This window comes from Microtus pennsylvanicus, chromosome 7, assembly GCF_037038515.1.
Source record: "Microtus pennsylvanicus isolate mMicPen1 chromosome 7, mMicPen1.hap1, whole genome shotgun sequence".
NCBI lineage: Eukaryota > Metazoa > Chordata > Mammalia > Rodentia > Cricetidae > Microtus > Microtus pennsylvanicus.
In genome coordinates, this window is record NC_134585.1 from 121,856,389 (window position 1) to 121,874,689 (window position 18,301).

At 46.0% G+C, this 18,301-nt stretch overlaps 2 protein-coding genes across 2 annotated transcripts in view; one reads left to right on the forward strand and one right to left on the reverse strand.

Moving 5' to 3' along the window:
* The window catches only part of S100a14 (S100 calcium binding protein A14), a 96,107-nt gene extending 93,346 nt beyond the window's left edge, over window positions 1-2,761 (reverse strand). The window contains exon 1 of the mRNA XM_075978298.1: window positions 2,750-2,761. The gene's annotated coding sequence lies outside the window, so the exon portion shown is untranslated. The remainder of the gene's footprint in view (window positions 1-2,749) is intronic.
* Window positions 1-18,301, forward strand: part of Ints3 (integrator complex subunit 3) — a 43,919-nt gene that overhangs the window by 3,237 nt on the left and 22,381 nt on the right. Inside the window, exons 2-6 of the mRNA XM_075978296.1 lie at window positions 6,785-6,868; window positions 9,617-9,700; window positions 15,470-15,583; window positions 15,821-15,905; window positions 17,492-17,558. Coding sequence (XP_075834411.1) covers window positions 6,785-6,868; window positions 9,617-9,700; window positions 15,470-15,583; window positions 15,821-15,905; window positions 17,492-17,558 — 434 coding nt within the window. The remainder of the gene's footprint in view (window positions 1-6,784; window positions 6,869-9,616; window positions 9,701-15,469; window positions 15,584-15,820; window positions 15,906-17,491; window positions 17,559-18,301) is intronic.

An 18,301-nucleotide genomic window follows, 5' to 3' on the forward strand; every position in this document is an offset into this window, starting at 1 on the left:
GTGTGTGGGAAGTGTGTATGATGTGTGTGGGAAGTGTGTATGGCGTGTGTGGGAAGTGTGTATGATGTGTGTGGTGTGTGTATGATGTGTGTGGTGTGTGTGGGAAGTGTGTATGGCGTGTGTGGGAAGTGTGTATGATGTGTGTGGTGTGTGTGGAAGTGTGTATGATGTGTGTGGTGTGTGTGTGGAAGTGTGTATGATGTGTATGATGTGTGTGGTGTGTGTATGATGTGTGTGGAGTGTGTATGATGTGTGTGTGGTGTGTATGTGGAGTGTGTATGATGTGTGTGGGAAGTGTGTATGATGTGTGTGGTGTGTGTGGGAAGTGTGTATGATGTGTGTGGTGTGTGTATGATGTGTGTGGTGTGTGTGGGAAGTGTGTATGATGTGTGGGAAGTGTGTATGATGTGTGTGGTGTGTGTATGATGTGTGTGGTGTGTGTGGGAAGTGTATGATGTGTGTGGGAAGTGTGTATGGCGTGTGTGGGAAGTGTGTATGATGTGTGTGGGAGTGTGTATGATGTGTGTGGAGTGTGTATGATGTGTGTGGTGTGTGGGGAGTGTGTATGATGTGTGTGGAAGTGTGTATGATGTGTGTGGTGTGTGTGGGAAGTGTGTATGATGTGTGGGGAGTGTGTATGATGTGTGTGGAGTGTACATGCTGAAATGTGCACACAGGTCAGAGGATATCTTTATGGAGTTGGTTCTCTCCCTCCACTCTTTACAGACTTGGTTACAGGATTGAATTCAGCTCTCCAGGCCTCTTTATCTGCTGAACCTCTCCCCAGCCCTGTATTATTTTTTGAGATAATTTTTTTGGAGGGGGGGTTGGGTTTTGGAGACAGGGTTTCTCTGTGTAGTCCTACCTGTCCAAGAACTCACTCTGTAGACCAGGCTGGCCTCAAACTCAGAGATCCGCCTGCCTCTGCCTCCCAAGTGCTCTGATTAAAGGCATGTGCCACCATCGCCTGGGTAGGTCTGGAACTTATCACCAGTTTGACTGTCAAGTGGTGTGTTAGCACTGGAGCTTTAGGAGGGGAGAAATCAGTAGCTGACTGGCCACCGTTGATCCCTCCACCAGAGCAAGGTTGGATGAGAGTCTGTTGATTCCCATCCTTACTCCTACAGGACGCAGGTACAGATTCTTTTTCTGGGCAGTAGGTGATCTGGCTGGGGGAGATCATGAGCAAGGAAGCCTTTATGTTCATTCTCGCTTACTTAGACTCAGAACGAACTTTTAGCTTCCTAGGGAGAAATGGGAGGGTTTGTTTTCTCCTTTCTGATCTCTTTTATGGTGTGGATGCCTCCAGTATGTCTCAGGCTCCCTCGTCCACATTTTCTTTGCCCTTTGGCCTTTGCGTCTTAGTTTCCAGCAAGTCTTGCTACACTAGCACCCCCCCCCCGTGGGTGTGGTTCTGTTATCCCTGCTAGGCCATCGTGTCTGAGGGCCAGGCTTGCTGGCCTCTTCTTCCTCTGTGCCTCCCCACAGATCTTTGCACACAGAAGTTATCAACACCTTCTGTTGACCAACTGACCTCTGCTCATTCTGACTTGGTTATTTTCCATCGTAGGCCTACCAGTGGCCCAGGAAAATGGGTCAGCTTTTTGACTCTGTGCTTAAAGTGTGCTGAGTCTTACAGGAAAATGGGAGGAGGACGTAAGGTGTGCCACCTAGAAGTTTATCATCCAAAGACAAAGTATCACGCCACCAGAAGTCCTGAAAAAATAGATGAGGGTGATGAAGGCGTGGGCATAGTTGGGCATGATTAGCAAAGGCCACTCACAGTCTGCAGTGGGACGCACTCAGGACCATCCTGGGCAGGACTGTGACTCTGCTCTCCTGGGAGTGTTTGCTGTATCCTTTCTTCTCGTTGGCCCTGTTCCTCCCTTTGAAGACTGAAGTCTTCTTTCCCATCCCCATCCTAGTTTGGGAGGGAGGGAGATAAAAATAGTGGCAGAGGTTGGAGGAGTTCAGGACGTGTAGTTCCTGGTCTCATGAGGCTTCCCAGTCCTGGCTCTTCCTTTGCCAGGGAAGGCAGGCCAAGAGCAGGAGCTGTGGCCCAGAGAAATCAGAATATCTTTAAGATAGGTCTCAGAATTATGTTTGGCAAAATAGAGGTGTGTCCCCACCATGTTTACTCTGAGAGATAACTCAGCCTCTCTGAGAAATGTCCATGGGCTGACCTTTGAGTCATTTTAATTTTTTTTCTCCCTTAAATCATCATTTTACATATTCTTGACTGTAGAATATAGGTCTTTCCTTGGACTCTGTAGGGTATTTGTCCTAGGTCCCTGGGAGGATACCGGAGTCTGTCCTCTCTGTGTACACCGGTAGCAAAGGCTGTACTAGGAACCCAGCACGGTCAGTCCTTTCTTGTTGATGGGTTCTTAGAAATTGTGCAGGTGGGATCACATTTTCCTTTCCTGAAGACAGCAGAATGAGTGTTTCTAGGCTACTCACCTTCTGTAAGGGAGCTGTGCACTGTACGCTAAGCAGAGTATCTCCCCTCACCAGGCCCAGGACAGAGAGATGGGGTGTGTACATCTCTACCTCCTGCCTCCCGCTTCAGGTGTCTACTGAGAAGCTGGAAGGCTCCCCTCCCTTCCCCGTGCCATCCACTGCCGTTGTCAGGTGGTTTCAGTACGAGAAGAATGAGTTCCAGAGATCCTGGAGATGATAAATATTTACTCATCTCTCTGAGGTGCTGTCATAGAGAGCTTATTCTGAACAGAGCCATCCTGCCAGCAATTGCTGGCAGCTGTGTGTGTGATTTCATCTTTTCTGAGGACCTTCAGAGACTATGGGGAAAGGATACTGTTACCCAATTATACATCTGGTTTCCTGTGGCCTTTGAGGAGAGTGGTCCTTTTTTGTTTTGTTTTTGCGACAGGGTTTCTCTACATAGCCCTGGCTGTCCTGAAACTTGCTCCGTAGACCAGACTGGCCTCAGACTCACAGATCAGCCTGCCTCTGCCTCCCAGTGGCTGGGATTAAAGGTGCTCACCACCACACCCAGCTGAGGAGAGAGTCCTTTTGTCACTCCGAATGATTCCTGGTTATTTCTTTTCGTTTGCTTATTTGTCTTTGGTTTGTTTTAAACAGGCTGTCTTTGAACTTCTGATGAGGTTACAGATAATGTACCACCAGGAGCGGTTTTAGATAAAAGTTTTCTTCTGAACCTCTGTTGTCTTAAAATGAATGTGTCTACCCATTCAAATTCTGGACTCCACTTTCTACAGCCTTCATAGGGCCTCCCTGTTTCAAGAGGCCACTTTTCTTGACTGGGCAGTGTCTTGTAGTCAGGCCTCTGATCAGAGCTTAGAACATGGGGAGGAGCCTAGAGAAACTTTGCTCAACCCAAAGCCTCGTGAATGTTAAACCACACCAAGACACTTAGCCAGTGCATAGGGCCTTGGAGTGGGATTTGCAGACTCTTGGTTTTGGATCCATTACGCCTCCTCCCTTCTCTTTGCTATGTTCTCATGCACACACTCTGTTTTGTTTTCTTTTTTTCAAGATAGTGTTTCTCTTTTAACCCTGGCAGTCCTGAGATTCGCTCTGGCCTCAAACTCTTTGAGATCTACCTGCCTCTGCCTCCCGAGTACTGGGATAAAAATATGCACCACCACCGCCTGGTGATTCCTCTGTTCTCTTAACGGCAAAATAAGAGAAGCCTTTCACAAGTTGGGAAATTATCCATGTCCTGTGGCAGAGGATTTGGTTTTCAGGAACCTTTAAGGACATAACATGAGAAGTAGTGGCAGGGGCTAGCAAGGTGGCTGACTGTGGAGTAAAAGTTACTTGCTGTGAGCCCTCCTGATGGTGGAAGATTGCTGACTCCCATGAGCTGACCTCTGGCCTACACACTGTGCCCACACGCACACCCCCCACATACAAGTAAATAAGTGGAATTTAAATCTTAAACAAAGAAATGGCAGGAGATTGGAGCCAGGTCTTCAAGGTTAGATTTGTGCAATTGCTGAGCTTCACAAATAGCACAGATTCTAATTAACTGAGATCGTGTGCGTGGTGCAACTTCACGACACGGCCGTTATCTCTGGGCTTTTGTTTGCTTTTTTTTTTCCCCCAGATAAAACCAGGGTTTACAGAGGCTCAGCCAAGGTGAGCCTCGGCCTGGCTAGCAAGGACCAGTTCAGTCCATACTCACTTCCCGGTGGCTTCTGTTGCCGGGCTGCTGCTTGGCTTCCCTTTGGTGATTCAACAAAGATGTGTCTATATTTGATATGAGCAGTGTGTGGAGCTTTAGGTTGCTGCTGCTCACCATCTCCCTTCACTCTGAAGCTGCAGTTAACGTAGGCTGGAGACAGAGTGCCAGCAAGACTTAACCATTGGCTAGGTTGGTCTCCAGTCCCTGGTGACAGGGACAAGGTTTGATAAGAGAGGAAGCCCAGCCTCAGGTTTTCCTTCCACATTTTTCTTATACAGGAGCAAAATTGGGTGATAATGGCTCCCAGAGCTCATGGGTCAGCTTCCATGTGACCACACGGTCCCTTTTCACACGTATGTCCTTGCTGTTTATTAAGGCTGAACCTGCTGGTCTGCCCTGATTTGAAGCTAGGCCTGCTGTCTAGAGTGTGGATGTCACAGCCAGGCAGTCTTAGGTTTGGACCCATCAGAACACAAGTCTACCCTGTGTTACCTTAAACTCTTTTCCAAGATTTACTATTATTGCTGGGCATGGTTGGGAACGCTGTTAATCCCAGCACTCAGGAAGCAGAATGAGTGGATCTCTGAGTTCAAGGCCAGTCTTGTCTAAATTGTGAGTTCCAGGACAGCCAGGACTGCACAAAGAAACCCTGTAAGAAAAAAACCAAAAGCAACAAAAAAAGTTTATTAATAGTATATTGTTTTGTTTTTGAGACAGGGTCTTACTTTGTAGACCGAGCTATTCTGGAACTTAAGATTTATTTTTATTTTATGCGTATGAGTGTTTTGCCTTCATGGCTGTCTACATTGTGTCGGTGCAGGGAACTGAACCTGCGTCCTCAACAAAAGCAGCCAGATTGCTAAACTGCTGAGCCAGCTCTTCAGTCCCATCACTTTGGGCTCTTAGCAGGGTGGACACAGATAACCTCTGTCTTTTCTGTCCACCTTTCTCGTGGTGTTTGTCATAGCCGCAGAACGTGGCCGGCAGGATCGTCGTCATTATTACTGCAGTGCTTTTTCTTTGCAGCTTAGGGCTCGAGCCCAAAGTCTCAAGTATGTTCAGGTTGTTTTGGGTTCCTTTGTTTGGTTTTTCAAGAGCGTTGCTCTTAGTAAAAGCTCTGGCTGTGCTGGAACTTGTTTTGTAAACCAGTTGAACTCACAGAGATCCTCCTGCCTCTGCCTCTCAAGTGTTGGGATTAAAGGTATGTGTCATCACTGCCTGGCGTTTAGGGTTTTTTTGTTTTCTTTTTTGTTTCTTTTGATGTTGTGAGATGGCATCTCACATAACTCAGGCTGTCTTGAATGCTTTGTAGCAAAAAATGACCTTGCATTCCTTATGCTCTTGCCTGAAGGATGATCCCCCATGCATTGCTGTACCAACTCAGTGTTTTGTTCCTACATTGTTGTTACTATTTCTTTTCGTACACAGTCTCACTTTGGTGGTCCAGCTGGCAGCCCTCCTGCTTTTGTCCTGAGTGCTGGGCTAACAGGTGTCACCGCCACACCCAGCTCCCTCACAGGTGCTCACATGTTAGTCTCACTGCTGAGCTACAGCCTTAAATTTCTCCTTTTGTTCATTTTCTCTTTATATACTTTGTCCCCTTCTTTTTTTTTTTTTTTTTTTTTTTTTTGGATTTTTTTCGAGACAGGCTTTCTCTGTAGTTTTAGGTGCCTGTCCTGGAACTAGCTCTTGTAGACCAGGCTGGCCTCGAACTCACAGAGATCCGCCTGCCTCTGCCTCCCGAGTGCTGGGATTAAAGGTATGCGCCGCCACTACCACCCTGCCTTTTTCCCCTTTCTTTCTTTTTTTTTTTTTTTTTTTTGGAGATAGGGTTTCTTTACTTAACCCTGAACTCAGAGAGATTCACTTGCCTCTGCCTCCCAAATGCTGAAACTAAGAGCATGCACAACCTTTATGTTTTAAATTCTTTTTATAAAGTTGGCTTGCTCAGTTCAGAAATGAAAACAAGTCCCATACCTTATGTTTGACTGTTACGAGTCTTAGGTTTTTGGTAACTTTAAAATTTAAAGAAAAATTATACAAAATTTTGCTATGCAGCCCAGGCTGACTTTGAACTCAAAATCCCCCTGCCTTCTTGAGTACCCAGATCACAGGTGTGCGCTTTCATGTTTGTTCATTTATTTTTGGACAGACTGTGTTACTAGGTTGTTCTTAACGCCTGGGCTCAAGTAATCCTCCCATCCCAGCCTCCTAGTTACCTGGGACTACAGCCAACACCACTTACCTGACTTTCCTAGTCTTAGAGGCAAACGGTGTCAGTTTGCCTCACTGGCCTTTGGTGACGTCCTCCAGGCTGTCCTCCGTGTGCTATTTTCCTGTGAAAGTCGGCATTGTTAATTATTACGGCTTTGTCCTTCCTGGAGGTGTTGTCCACTAGCTGTAGTAGGTGGTGGTGGTGCTGCTGGCCAGAGTCGGCTGTTACTGCTGCTGTTCTCACAGTTGTTAGTGGCCATTCGACAGGACGTGCAGCGTGTTTCTTTTTTAAGCAATAGCAGAAGAATGATCAAGCTTGAAGTGTTAAAATGTTTTGGGTGAGAAGTACTTCATAGGCTGTGTTATAACGCACTCCCCACTTGTTTCCATCCCTCCCCACAGAGGTTGGAAAGGTGTATGAGTATTGTGACGTCGATGACGACTGGTGTGTCTGAGCGAGAAGCCAACGATGCCCTCAACGCTTATGTGAGTACCATGTCCTTAATCCGTTCTGCTTGGGGAATCTCTCAGATGCAGACCGGAAGGAGGAAAGATGGTGGCCAGGATTTAAGGGACTGAATTCATATCTTGGTTCCTTAAGTGAGGTTTTACTCTCCCACTAGGATAGTTTATTTCTTGGAGGCTTTTTTTCTGAGATCAGGCCAGCATCATACTCAGGGTCCTGCCTCAGCCTCCCAAGTACATGATTACAGCTTATGCTATCTTGCCTGACTTATATAACAACTCAGTGTTTGACCAGGTGGCTCAGTCGGTCTAGGGCTTTGCACGCATCCCCAACAGTCTTGAGTTCTCATTTCTGGATTCTACAGGATGGCAAGAGAGGATTGGCTCTCAAGAATAGTCCTCTGATTTTCTTTGACAATTTGTAAACTTTTATTTATTTAGACTTGGTCTCAGCCCTGGCTCACCTGGAACTTGATGTGTAGATTGTGCTGGCTGAACTTAGAGAGATTTGCCTATGTCTGTTTCTCAAGTACTGGCATTAAAGGCATGTATTAAACCAAAAGAGAGAGAGAGAGAGAGAGAGAGAGAGAGCGAGAGAGCGCAAGCACGCGCCAGGCAGTGGTGGTGCACTCCTTTAATCCCAACATTTGTTTGTTTGGTTTTGGGTTTTTTTTATATTTATTTATTTATTTATTTATTTATTTATTTATTTATTATATTATGTGTATAGCATTCCTTCCACGTGTGCCTGCAAGCCAGAAGGGGGCGCCAGGTCTCATTGTAGATGGCTGTAAGCCACCATGTGGTTGCTGGGAATTGAACTCAGGACCTCTGGAAGAGCAGTCAGTGCTCTTAACCTCTGAGCCATCTCTCCAGCCCCTGTTTTTTTTTTTTGTTTTTTTTTTCGAGACAGGGTTTCTCTGTGGTTTTGGAGCCTGTCCTGGAACTAGCTCTTGTAGACCAACATTTGGAAGTCAGAGGCAGACTGATCTTTGAGTTTGAGGCCAGCCTGGTCTATAGAGCGAGTTCCAGGACAGAGAGGGATACACAGAGAAACCCTGTTTTGAAAACAAAAAGGCATATGCCACTATACCTGGCAAAAATTTTTTCAAGATTTAAAAAAAAATATTGACTCATGGGACCAACAATATGGTTCAGCAGATAGTGATTCCTGCTGTCAAGTGTGACAGCGTGTTTGTTCCCTGGGGCCCACATGGTGGAAGGTGAGAAGTCACAGTAGCAAATTTTCCTCTGACCTCTGTATGCTTCATCATGTATGTGTGTGCGCACACGCGCACACACACACAAGTTTTTAAATGAAAGAAATGCTTATCTTATAATTTCTCTGCAAATCTTTGGCTGCCTGGAACTCACTGTGTAAACCAGGCTGGCCTCGAACTCAGAGATCCTCCTGCCTCTGCCTCCTGAGTGCCGGGATTAAAGCTGTGTGCTACCACCACCTGGCCTACAAATCCTTCTTACATGTGTTTTATCTTTTTCCTCTTTGTAAATCTGTGCAGTTAAAATAATTTTAACTAGCACATGTGAGGAATTTATATAGCAGCGATATACAAGGTTGCTTACAAAGATCAGGGTATCTGTCTCTAGGTTTCACTGCCTGAGTCCAGTCCCTGAGAGCCACCTCCTCCAAGTTGTCCTGGACCTCCATGGGCATGCACATTGTGTGTGCACACACACACACCACAGAAATTAATTAATTAATGAAAAAGAATTTAGGTAATGTGGGTATGTTGATGGCTCAGTCAAGCATGGTAGTCTGAGCTTGGGTCCTTGGTTATCTCTAACAAGAGAGGCAACACATACATGTAACAGTAGCCTGGGAATGAGGTGTGGTGGGTACAGCTGGATTCCTCAAGCTCATTGGCTGGCCAGCGTAGCCAAATCTGTGAGCTTCATATTTAGTGAGAAACCTTATTTCAGAAGCTACAGGTAGAGATTGAGTGAGAAAAATACCCAACATCTACCTCAGGCCTCCTTGAACATATGCATACAACACACACATGTCTAACACACATATTATCTTCTGTATGTATGTATAACACACATATTTCTTTATGTATGCATATATAACACACATATTTCCTTATGTATGTATAACACATATTACCTTATGTATATATGGTGTTATATATGTGAAAATTTAAATAGTGAAATATGTGTGAAGATGCTGTAGTAAATCCTATTGCTTTGTATGTTAACTGAAAAAAATACTTTAAATAATAGTTACTGGGCAGTGGTAGCACACGACTTTAATCCCAGCACTCAGGAGGCAGAGGCAGGCAGATCTCTGAGTTCGAAGCCAGACTGGTCTCCAGAGCTCGTTTTAGGACAGGCTCCAAAGCTACATAGAGAAACCCTATCTTGAAAAAACAAAAATAGGGCTAGAGAGATGGCTCAGTGGTTAAGAGCACTGACTGCTCTTCCAGAGGACCCGGGTTCAATCCCCAGCACCCACATGGCAGCTCACAACTGTCTGAAGATCCAGTTGCAGGGGATCTGACACCTTCACACCAATACATATAAAATAAAGTTAAATGGACCATAAAAAAAATAAAAAAGAAAGAAAACCCCAAAATAAATAAATAAATAATAGTTGAAAATAATTTAGAGGGCTCTTACATAGTCAATATTTAGATATTACTTGTGAATTATCAGGAATCATCATTGCTGTGCTGAAGTGCCAGAGGTTCTGTGCTTGCACTTCCTACATGTGAGTGACAGCTAATTGTTTCCTCTCTTCCTTCCCAGGTGTGCAAAGGACCCCCTCAGCATGAGGAGGTCTGTCTAGGCCTGTTTACTCTTGTCCTCACTGAGCCTGCCCAAGCCCAGAAGGTAAGGCTCTCTTCCCTGGGTCCTGATGAAACTGTGGGACCTTTACCCTTTAACTGAAGTTGCACCACATTCTAGACAAGAGCTTCATCACCTTCTCCAAATGTGATCTCAAGTCTCTTCTCAGCGAATTCATTGGTCTCTGGCTAGAGTCCTGTCAGTCCTCACGTTCTAAAGCTGAAAGGCAAGAAAAAGCAGGAGAATAAGAATAACATGAACATTAGGTTTTTTGTGTAAGACATGAAGCTCAAAGGTCGGCAATTGGGGAGATGGAAGAGATAAAGGACAGCCGGGTCTGTGAGAGCTCTTACCCAGAGAACAGACAGAGAGCAGGCTGTGAATCGTAGCATGTAACCTTTAGATTAAATAGCTTAATGTACTGATTAAGAAAACATGGGAGCACAGTGGAGTCTGACTTCCTAATGAGTATTGCCAGAGACCAGTGTGGCCTTTTCATAAACAGAAGAGGCTCCTGGGAGGCTCAGGACCAGGCAAGATAGTTCCTCAGGATTCTGTTCTTTTTATAAATTAATTCTTCTGTTTCTCCAGATAGCCCTTGTCTAGCAACTTTGTATCTTTTGAGTCTTGGCATAATAGTTAAAGTTTGGGTTTTGCTGGAACCATCTGAAGGAAGTGAGAAGAGTGAGGGACTTGGCTCTTGGCCCCTCAGTGAGCACAGCAGTGTGGAAGGAAACAGAAGCGCTCTTTGTCTTTGTCTACTGTGTTCCGCTCTATCAGTTGATCTGTCTGAAACCTGTATGGCGTTTGTAGCTTTTCTCTCCTTCTAGACTGAGTTCCTCTAGTTCCTCTATAAGGAACCTTGGAACCTAGATATGTTGTCATTTGTTCAGGGATAACCAAAGGAAACTCATTCGAAGGAATACAGACGGGATGCTTCTGGTACCCTGGCAGTGATGCTTACATCAGTGAAGTATCTGTGGATGTGGGAACCTGCTGTGTTTGTACTTCTCTGATGCCAGCTTGGGTGCCCTTGGAAATGAAGGGGTAGAACAGCAGCTCTTCACGTATTCTTGCTTTCCCAGGAGAAAGACCAGTCATTTTGAACTTTATTAGGTAGAATTCTATTTGTGCTTTCTGGCTTTTTCTTCTTTCTCCTTTTGATATGTGTCTCAGGCTGACCTAGAACTCCTTTCCTCAGCCTCTCAAGTGCTGGGATTTCTTCTCAGGCTGAATCTATCACCCAGATTCTTAGGGATAAATGGGTGATGTTGATTTGATGGTGCTGAGCCATAAAATGAGCTCACTGATTTTAAAGATGTTGTTGGCAAAGAAGAAGGTGGATAAGTGAGGACTATGAGTTTATTTCCTCTTGTATATGTTTTTATAGATATTATAATTAAAATCTGACTGAAGGGCAGGCGAGATGGCTCAGCTGATAGATGTACTTGTCAGATAAGCCTGATGACCCCTCTCTCTCTCTCTCTCTCTCTCTCTCTCTCTCTCTCACACACACACACACACACACACACTGTATACACACTACATACAATTCTTAAAGATCTGATTGGATGTTGCTCAGTGTTAGTGCTGTGTGAGGCCCTGGGTGTGAGCCCATAAACTGAGCTCCCATAAAACTGGGCGTGGCGATACATGCCTGTAAGATCAGTAGTTGAGAAGTTAAGATCGGAGGATTGCCTTGAGTTCAAGACTAGTTAGAGCTACATATCAAATGCCAAGCCAATAAGTTAAGTAAGTAAATCTTGAAAAATACAAATGGCTGAGTGGTGGTGACGCAGGCCTCTAATGCAGCACTCGGGAGGCAGAGGCAGGCGGATCTCTGGGAGTTCAAGGTCAGCCTGGTCTACAGAGCGAGTTCCAGGACAGCCAGGAACACACAAAGAAAATGACTGACAAGATGGCTCAGTAATTAAGAGCATTTATTGCTCTTGCAGAAAACCCAGCTTCAGTTTCCAGAATCCATATCACAGTTCACAACTGCCTATAACTCCAGTTCCGGGGGATCTGACCTCCAAGAGATGGCACATACATGGTGTACGTAAACTCATAGGCAAACATGTATACAAATAAAGAAATAAGAAGCTCCAGGCCAGTCTGCATTACAGAGTCAAACTTAGCTTACAGCAGACAAACGAAACAATAAAGTCGAAGTCTTCTCAGTGCAGATTAGCCCTGGCTTCTGGAGAGGGCTGTTTCATGTGAGGTCCAAGTCTGCCAGGGTAAGTCAGGGAGCCTCCTCCGGGAGGGAGTCGGCGGGGTCTGCTGCCTTTGTTTTCTTACCATGAGTTTGGCCACCGAGTCTGGTAAGGGCTAGAATAGTCTACTCCTTTGGCACTGTGGCAGGCCTGTACTCCGAAGGGAGTTGAACCATCTCACTGGCTTTCATAACTGATGGCTGCGCCAGCTTCGTCAAATGCTGAAGGTTTCTAAGTCAGTCCTCCCCTTGTGGGTTCCCAGGTCAGACCTCTTCAGGCAAGCATGTCACAGTTAGGAGCACAGTTTTAGATGAGGGAGGATCTATCAGGTGAAGAAGTCATCTGGAGACTTGAGTTGGGTCAGGCTGGTGGAAGAATTAGTGGCAGGTCTGCCCAGTTGTTTATCCTTCTCTGGTGGGAGTTGCTGATAAGGGCTGACCTTAATCTGTTGTCTGAGACTGTAGCTTTAAGCAAGAGGACTGTTTGTAAGAGTTTATTAGGGTTAGTTCTGCCTTTGGACAGAAATGCAGGGTGGATTTAAGGTTTACTTGGTTGTGGTGTAATCCCAGCACTTGGGAGGCAGAGGCAGGCAGATCTCTTGAGTTCAGGACAGCCAGGACTATGGAAAGAAACCCTGTCTCAAAAAGAAAAATCACAAATTTTAAAAATATATACACAATGAAAATCAAAACAAACAAATCACTAAGATAAAAAGTGCCCAAACAAAATGAAACCAAAACCCCCATTAAAAAAAAAAAAGCATGAAAGCCGTGTGGTAGTGGCACACGCCTTTTAATCCCGGCACTTGGGCAGGAGGCAGACAGGCGGATCTCTTAGAGTTCGAGGCCAGCCTGGTCTACAAGAGCTAGCTCCAGGACAGGCTCCTAAATTACAGAGAAACCCTGTCTCGAAAAACCAAAAAAAAAAAAAAAAAGAAAAAGAAAAAGAAAAAAAAAGAGGAAGTAAAAGAAAAAAAGCATAAAATCTGTTTGATTTTGGTTTTTCAAGACAGGATTTCTATCTGGCCTTGCCTGTCCTAGAACTTGCTCTGTAGACCAAGATGGCCTTGAATTCAGGGATCTGTTTTCTTCTTCCTGAGTACTGGGATTAAAGGTGTGCACCACCACTCCAGGTGTGCAAATAACTTTTTAGTTAGGGATGGGACCCTGTGTCACTATTATGATATATTTTTTCTTCTGTCTCCCTTCCTCCCTTTCTTTTTTGGCTGTGTGTCATGTGGCTCTGATTGCCCTCAAACTTACTATGTAGTCAAGAATGGTCTTGAACTTCTGATCCTCCTTCTGTTGGACTCCAGCGTCCAAACACCGAGGAGGACCTCAGAGACCACCTCACACACCACAGCTGATGCAAAAGCATAAGGATTTTATTAATTCTGTCATGACAAGGTCCCCCAGCATTCGGGAAGCCGAGGGACCTCGAATAGCTGGTACAGTCTATTTTTAAAGGAGCCACAGAAGCAAGGGGGTTGTTCTTTGACTATTCTGATTGGCTTATTCGAAAGGGCTATTACCAATAATTGACTGGAGAGCTATTGCCAGATCAGATGAGGTAAGAGGTCATTTTGACCCCGTTTCCCAGAGGACCGAACCAAAGCATACGTATATGGGTAATTGTTCAGGAACTGAGTACGTGTGAGTGTAGCTGTTAGGTCCTTGGTTCCCAGGGGAGGAGGGGAAGCACTATGGCACAGAGGCTGAAAGGATTCAGAATTGTCAAAAATGGCTTCAGGATTGTCTTAAAGTCTTACACTTCCTGCCCAAATGCTGAGGTTGCAGGCTCGAACCTCCACACCCTGCTTTTTGTTAATCTTTTTTGTTGATAGTGGTGATGATGGTAGGCTTTGTTTTGGCTTTTTTCAAGACAGGGTTTCTTTGTATAGGCCTCGAACTCACAGAGATCCACCTGCCTCCGCCTCCTGAGTGCTGGGGTTAAAGGCGTGTGCCACCACCACCTGGCTTGTTGTTAATCTGAGCCACCTCTTCACCAGCCTTCTGAGGTTTCTCTCTGGCTAAGAACCTGTCTACAAAAGTTTTGCCCTTTGACTGAGACCAGGATAGAACTCAGCAGGCACAGGAAGCAGTGAATGAGGTTCCCTAAGGCCTGGCCTCATTGAAGAAGCATTATGGGGAGAGTTCTAAGGGGAAGGGAAGCAGTGCCTCAGAAGAAACTTCTGCACTCCCTTATCTCCCCCACCTCCCATCCCCCACCCCCCGGGCTGAGGATGCTGAAGGACCTCCCCTGCTTCAGTACTTAGCATTCAAGAGAAAAGAAGAAAGGCATTTAGTTAATAAAATTCATGTTTAGGGACCGGCAAGTGGACTGAGTGGGCAAAAGCAATTGCCGCACAAGCCTGGTAATTTCTGTCTCAGACAAGTTCAGAGTTCAGTCTCTGGAATGTAAGAAAAGGTAGAAGAAACTGATTCCATAGAGTTTTCCTGTGACCTACACACACACATACAATCACGCAATCACTCACAATCACACACACCATCACACAAAGTAAATAATAAAAAATGAAAGTTTGTTTCGTTTGTTTTTTCCTGTGTAGCCCTGGGTGGCCTGAAACTCACTCTGTAGACCAGGCTGGCTTTACAGAGATCCACCTGCCTCTGCCTCCTGAGTGCTAGGGTTAAACGTGTGCCACCGGGGCTGGAGAAATGGTTCAGTGGGTTAGGAGCATCGGCTGCTCTTCCAGAGGACCTGGGTCCAATTCCCAGCACCTACATGGCAGCTCACAACTGTGTTACTAGTTCTGGGCGACCCGATGCCCTCAGACATACATGTAATCAAAACACCATGCACATAAAATAAAAATAAATTAATTATGTGGGGAAAAAAGTTGCACATCACCATGTCTGGTTTTGAGTGACTGTAATAGTTCACACCTGCGATCTCAGTAGGCTGAGACAGAAGAATTGCCATACATAGTGAGTTCCAGGATAGCCTGAGCTACAATGTAAGGCTCTAGCTCAAACAAACAGGAAAGTGTTTGGTTTTGGTTTTAAGCAAGGGTCTCACTTTATAGCTCAGAATGGCCTTGAACTTGTGATTTCTGTCCCTTACCCGCTAACTGTTGGGATAATAAGTATGTGCCACTATATCAAGCTAGAAAGTGCGAGACCCTGGTCCCTTAGCAAAATTCCCTTTGCTACATCTGGCTGAGTTAGAGCAAACCTGAAAACCTCTGGGTTTCTCTTTGACTTTCACCTAGACCCATTTCTCAGTGAACTCTGCTGGCAGATGGAACACAGATGGCTTCCACCTGGCTTTGCTCAGCTTGTGGCATCAAGCAGTCTTGACACTTCCTGAAAAGGGAGGCTGGAGGACAGGGACAGAGCTAGCAGCTTTGCCCAGCAGCCTTTCTTGAAAGCCTTATTAGAGAATCTTGAGTCATTTTCCCTACCCCAAGAGGCAGAGTTGGAGGGTCGTTTTGGAATGGAGGAGCTTGTAGAAGGAAGAATCCAGAGTGCAATGTGTCTAGCCACCCAGTATCCCACTGCTGTTAATAAGAGCCAGGCTCGGGTTGGCTGGGTGACTGTGGGGTCAGGATCTTGCTCACAAACCTTACTTGTCACAGTGTTACCGGGACCTGGCGCTGGTGAGTCGCGATGGCATGAACATTGTCCTGAATAAAATCAACCAGCTACTCATGGAGAAGTACTTGAAGTTGCAAGACACCTGCCGGACTCAGGTAAGGCCAGGAAAGACGGAGGACGACTGGAGTGTGACTCAGTGTTAGGGCATGTGCTTAGCATGCACAAGGAGGGGCCAGTCCCCAACCCCAGACAAGAACGGAAAAGAACTCCATGGTGTAGGCTGGAGAGGGTGTGGGCTGCAGCCATTATTGTGCACCTACGTTGTGGGTGACCTAGTTAGCTCCTTTCTCAACCTCACATCTGTGCCCTGTATGTCTGTTTCTCCCCATTAGTTGGTGTGGTTGGTTCGGGAACTGGTGAAGGGTGGAGTTCTGGGAGCCGACGGTGTTTGCATGACATTTATGAAGCAGATTGCAGGTAAGCTTGTGGGCAGGAGCGTGTGAAGAAAGGGAAGGAGCCAGAGATAAGCTTAGGCAATGAAGGATGCTTAAGTACCCAGGGAATGTGATTGATGGGTCCTTGGACCCCAGTGTAGAGATCTTCTGGCCACGTGTGTTGCAGGAAAAAAATGGATTGAAAAATCTCAGGGCTTTACAATCAGTTTTGCCTTGATTTCTTTCCTGCTAAATTAAGACTTGACCAGGTGTTCGGCCTGTGTTAGCCGTTGCCACTCTGGAGTGAGGAGCTCGCTAGATCAGGAAGCTGGGCAGGGAGAAACAAGGGAAGCCATTTGCTCTCTGCCTTTCTGCTTTCCCTGGCTCCACCCCTGTTCTGAACACTGGCTCCCTAGTCATTTTGGCAACTAGCTGGGGCCAGTTTGAGGAACAGTGTCACAGAACAGTCCCTGACATTTAAGGTTTTTCTAATCTCGGCATTCGTGACATCTGTCTGAAATATTGGATATGGAAAGATCTGCCCAAATCATCTCTTCTGCTTTTGGGTTTGCTTGTAGGGTTTTTTATTTGTTTGGTTTTTTGTTGTTGTTGTTTTGGTTTGGGTTTTTTTTTCTGTTAAAAACAAGAAAGGAAACAAAATATTAATGACAAATAAATAATAAGTAAAAATGAGGCTGACCCTGCAGCTCCACTTCCCCAGTACCCACCAGTGCCTGTGGTTTTGTTTTGTTTCTTACGGTGGTAAGAATTGAACCTAAGGCCTCACTTGTTTAGGCAAGCACTCCACCACCAAATTGTACCATGCCCAGCTCTACTCCACCTTGCTTTTTTTTTTTTTCCTTTTTAAATGAAAACGTCTTGCAATGTAGCCTGGGCTGGCCTCAAATTCGCAATCCTCCTGCATCAGCTTCCTTGATGCTGATGGTCCAGGCATGCACCATCACACCTGGCTATGCTTTGCCCTTTGTTTAGGATTTTCTCTAACACTGATATTCCTGCTTGGTACGTATGGCTCTAGCCTTTGTGATGTGACAGTGTGAACACTGAGTTTTCTCACTGAGACCCAGGGAGGTGTGTAGCATTGGTGTGGTGTGTATTTTTATTCTTTCTTGGCACTTCCTTCTCATCCCAATATTTTTGTCTGGCAACACTGCGTGTTCAGTAGCAAGATCTAAAGACTGATGTCTCGAGATAACCCCGAGCCTGTCGGGGTCCGAACCCTACCCTCACATCCGGGCACTAGACTGCAGCCGTGCCCGGCACCGCATCTCTTGCCCTAGTCCGGATCACACCGTTGATTTTCAGCTGGGGCTTCTGACTGTCTCAGACTTTTCACTTTTCACAGAGAAAGCATTCCCTCTGCATTTCTTGGTGGTTAGAAAAGTCCCGGCTCTGGTAAAGTAGCAGTTCTAGAAGAATGGAACTTTCTTTTCCTTTCTTTCTCAAGGCAAAGGGGAAACTAAAACCTAAAAGAAGAGAGAAGGGCATTCAGGGCAGTAGTGATGGGATAGCTGGGTGGACCGGCAGGATGAGGTTTGTTCAATTAGCTGAGTTGCTAATAGAGCTACTGTATTCTGATTCTTCCCCTTCCCACCCCCTTGAAATCAGGTGGCGATGTTACAGCCAAAAATATCTGGTTGGCAGAAAGTGTTCTGGATATCCTGACGGAGCAGAGGTAGAGTCTACCGTGAAGGGTGGGGCAAGAGCCAGACACGGCCATGAGGGGTGTGGGTATGGGACGTGGGGAAGAAAGGCTCATGGCTGTAGCATACTCTGGTGCAGTGGGAAGGTGGCAGATGCCACAGTGTGTCCCAGGGGATGAGGAGTGGGAAAGAAGGAGCTCGCTAAAATATCTCAGAGCCCAGGAAAATCTGGTTTCATCTGATAAGCGTTTATTTTTGACCCAGACCTCCTTGGAATGTTTATATTTTGGGGAAGCTGAGGGGGGAATGAGCTCAGTAGAGGGGGCCAGCCAACCACACAAGCCTGGCAGGTACCTCGCCTTCTCTTCCAAGCCTCTCAGTCCAGCACATGCTCTTTTTTGGAATGGCACAGGGGCAGTGTGGTGCAGAAGCAATATAGAGCAGAGACGCACGTTAGAAGGCGATGCGGGACGCATTTGGCTCTCTGCCCCCCCCCACACACACACAGTGAAATGGTTGAGGGCAGCCCTAGTGTGGGCATTTGCCTGTGACTTTCCCTTGGCGCTCTGATCCCAGTTTCCACATCTTCATTTAGCATCTCTTCCAGAGAAAGGACATCAAGTCGCCAAATGACTGGGGGCCTATTATTGTCCATATTTGTTTCAATTTAAAAGAATGGTTCTCTTCTAAGCAGAGTTGTGCTCTGCCCAGGCGGCTGTGCAGCGCCACCTACTGCCCTGAGCTCCGTTATGCAGCTGCCCTGGGGCCAGCATCA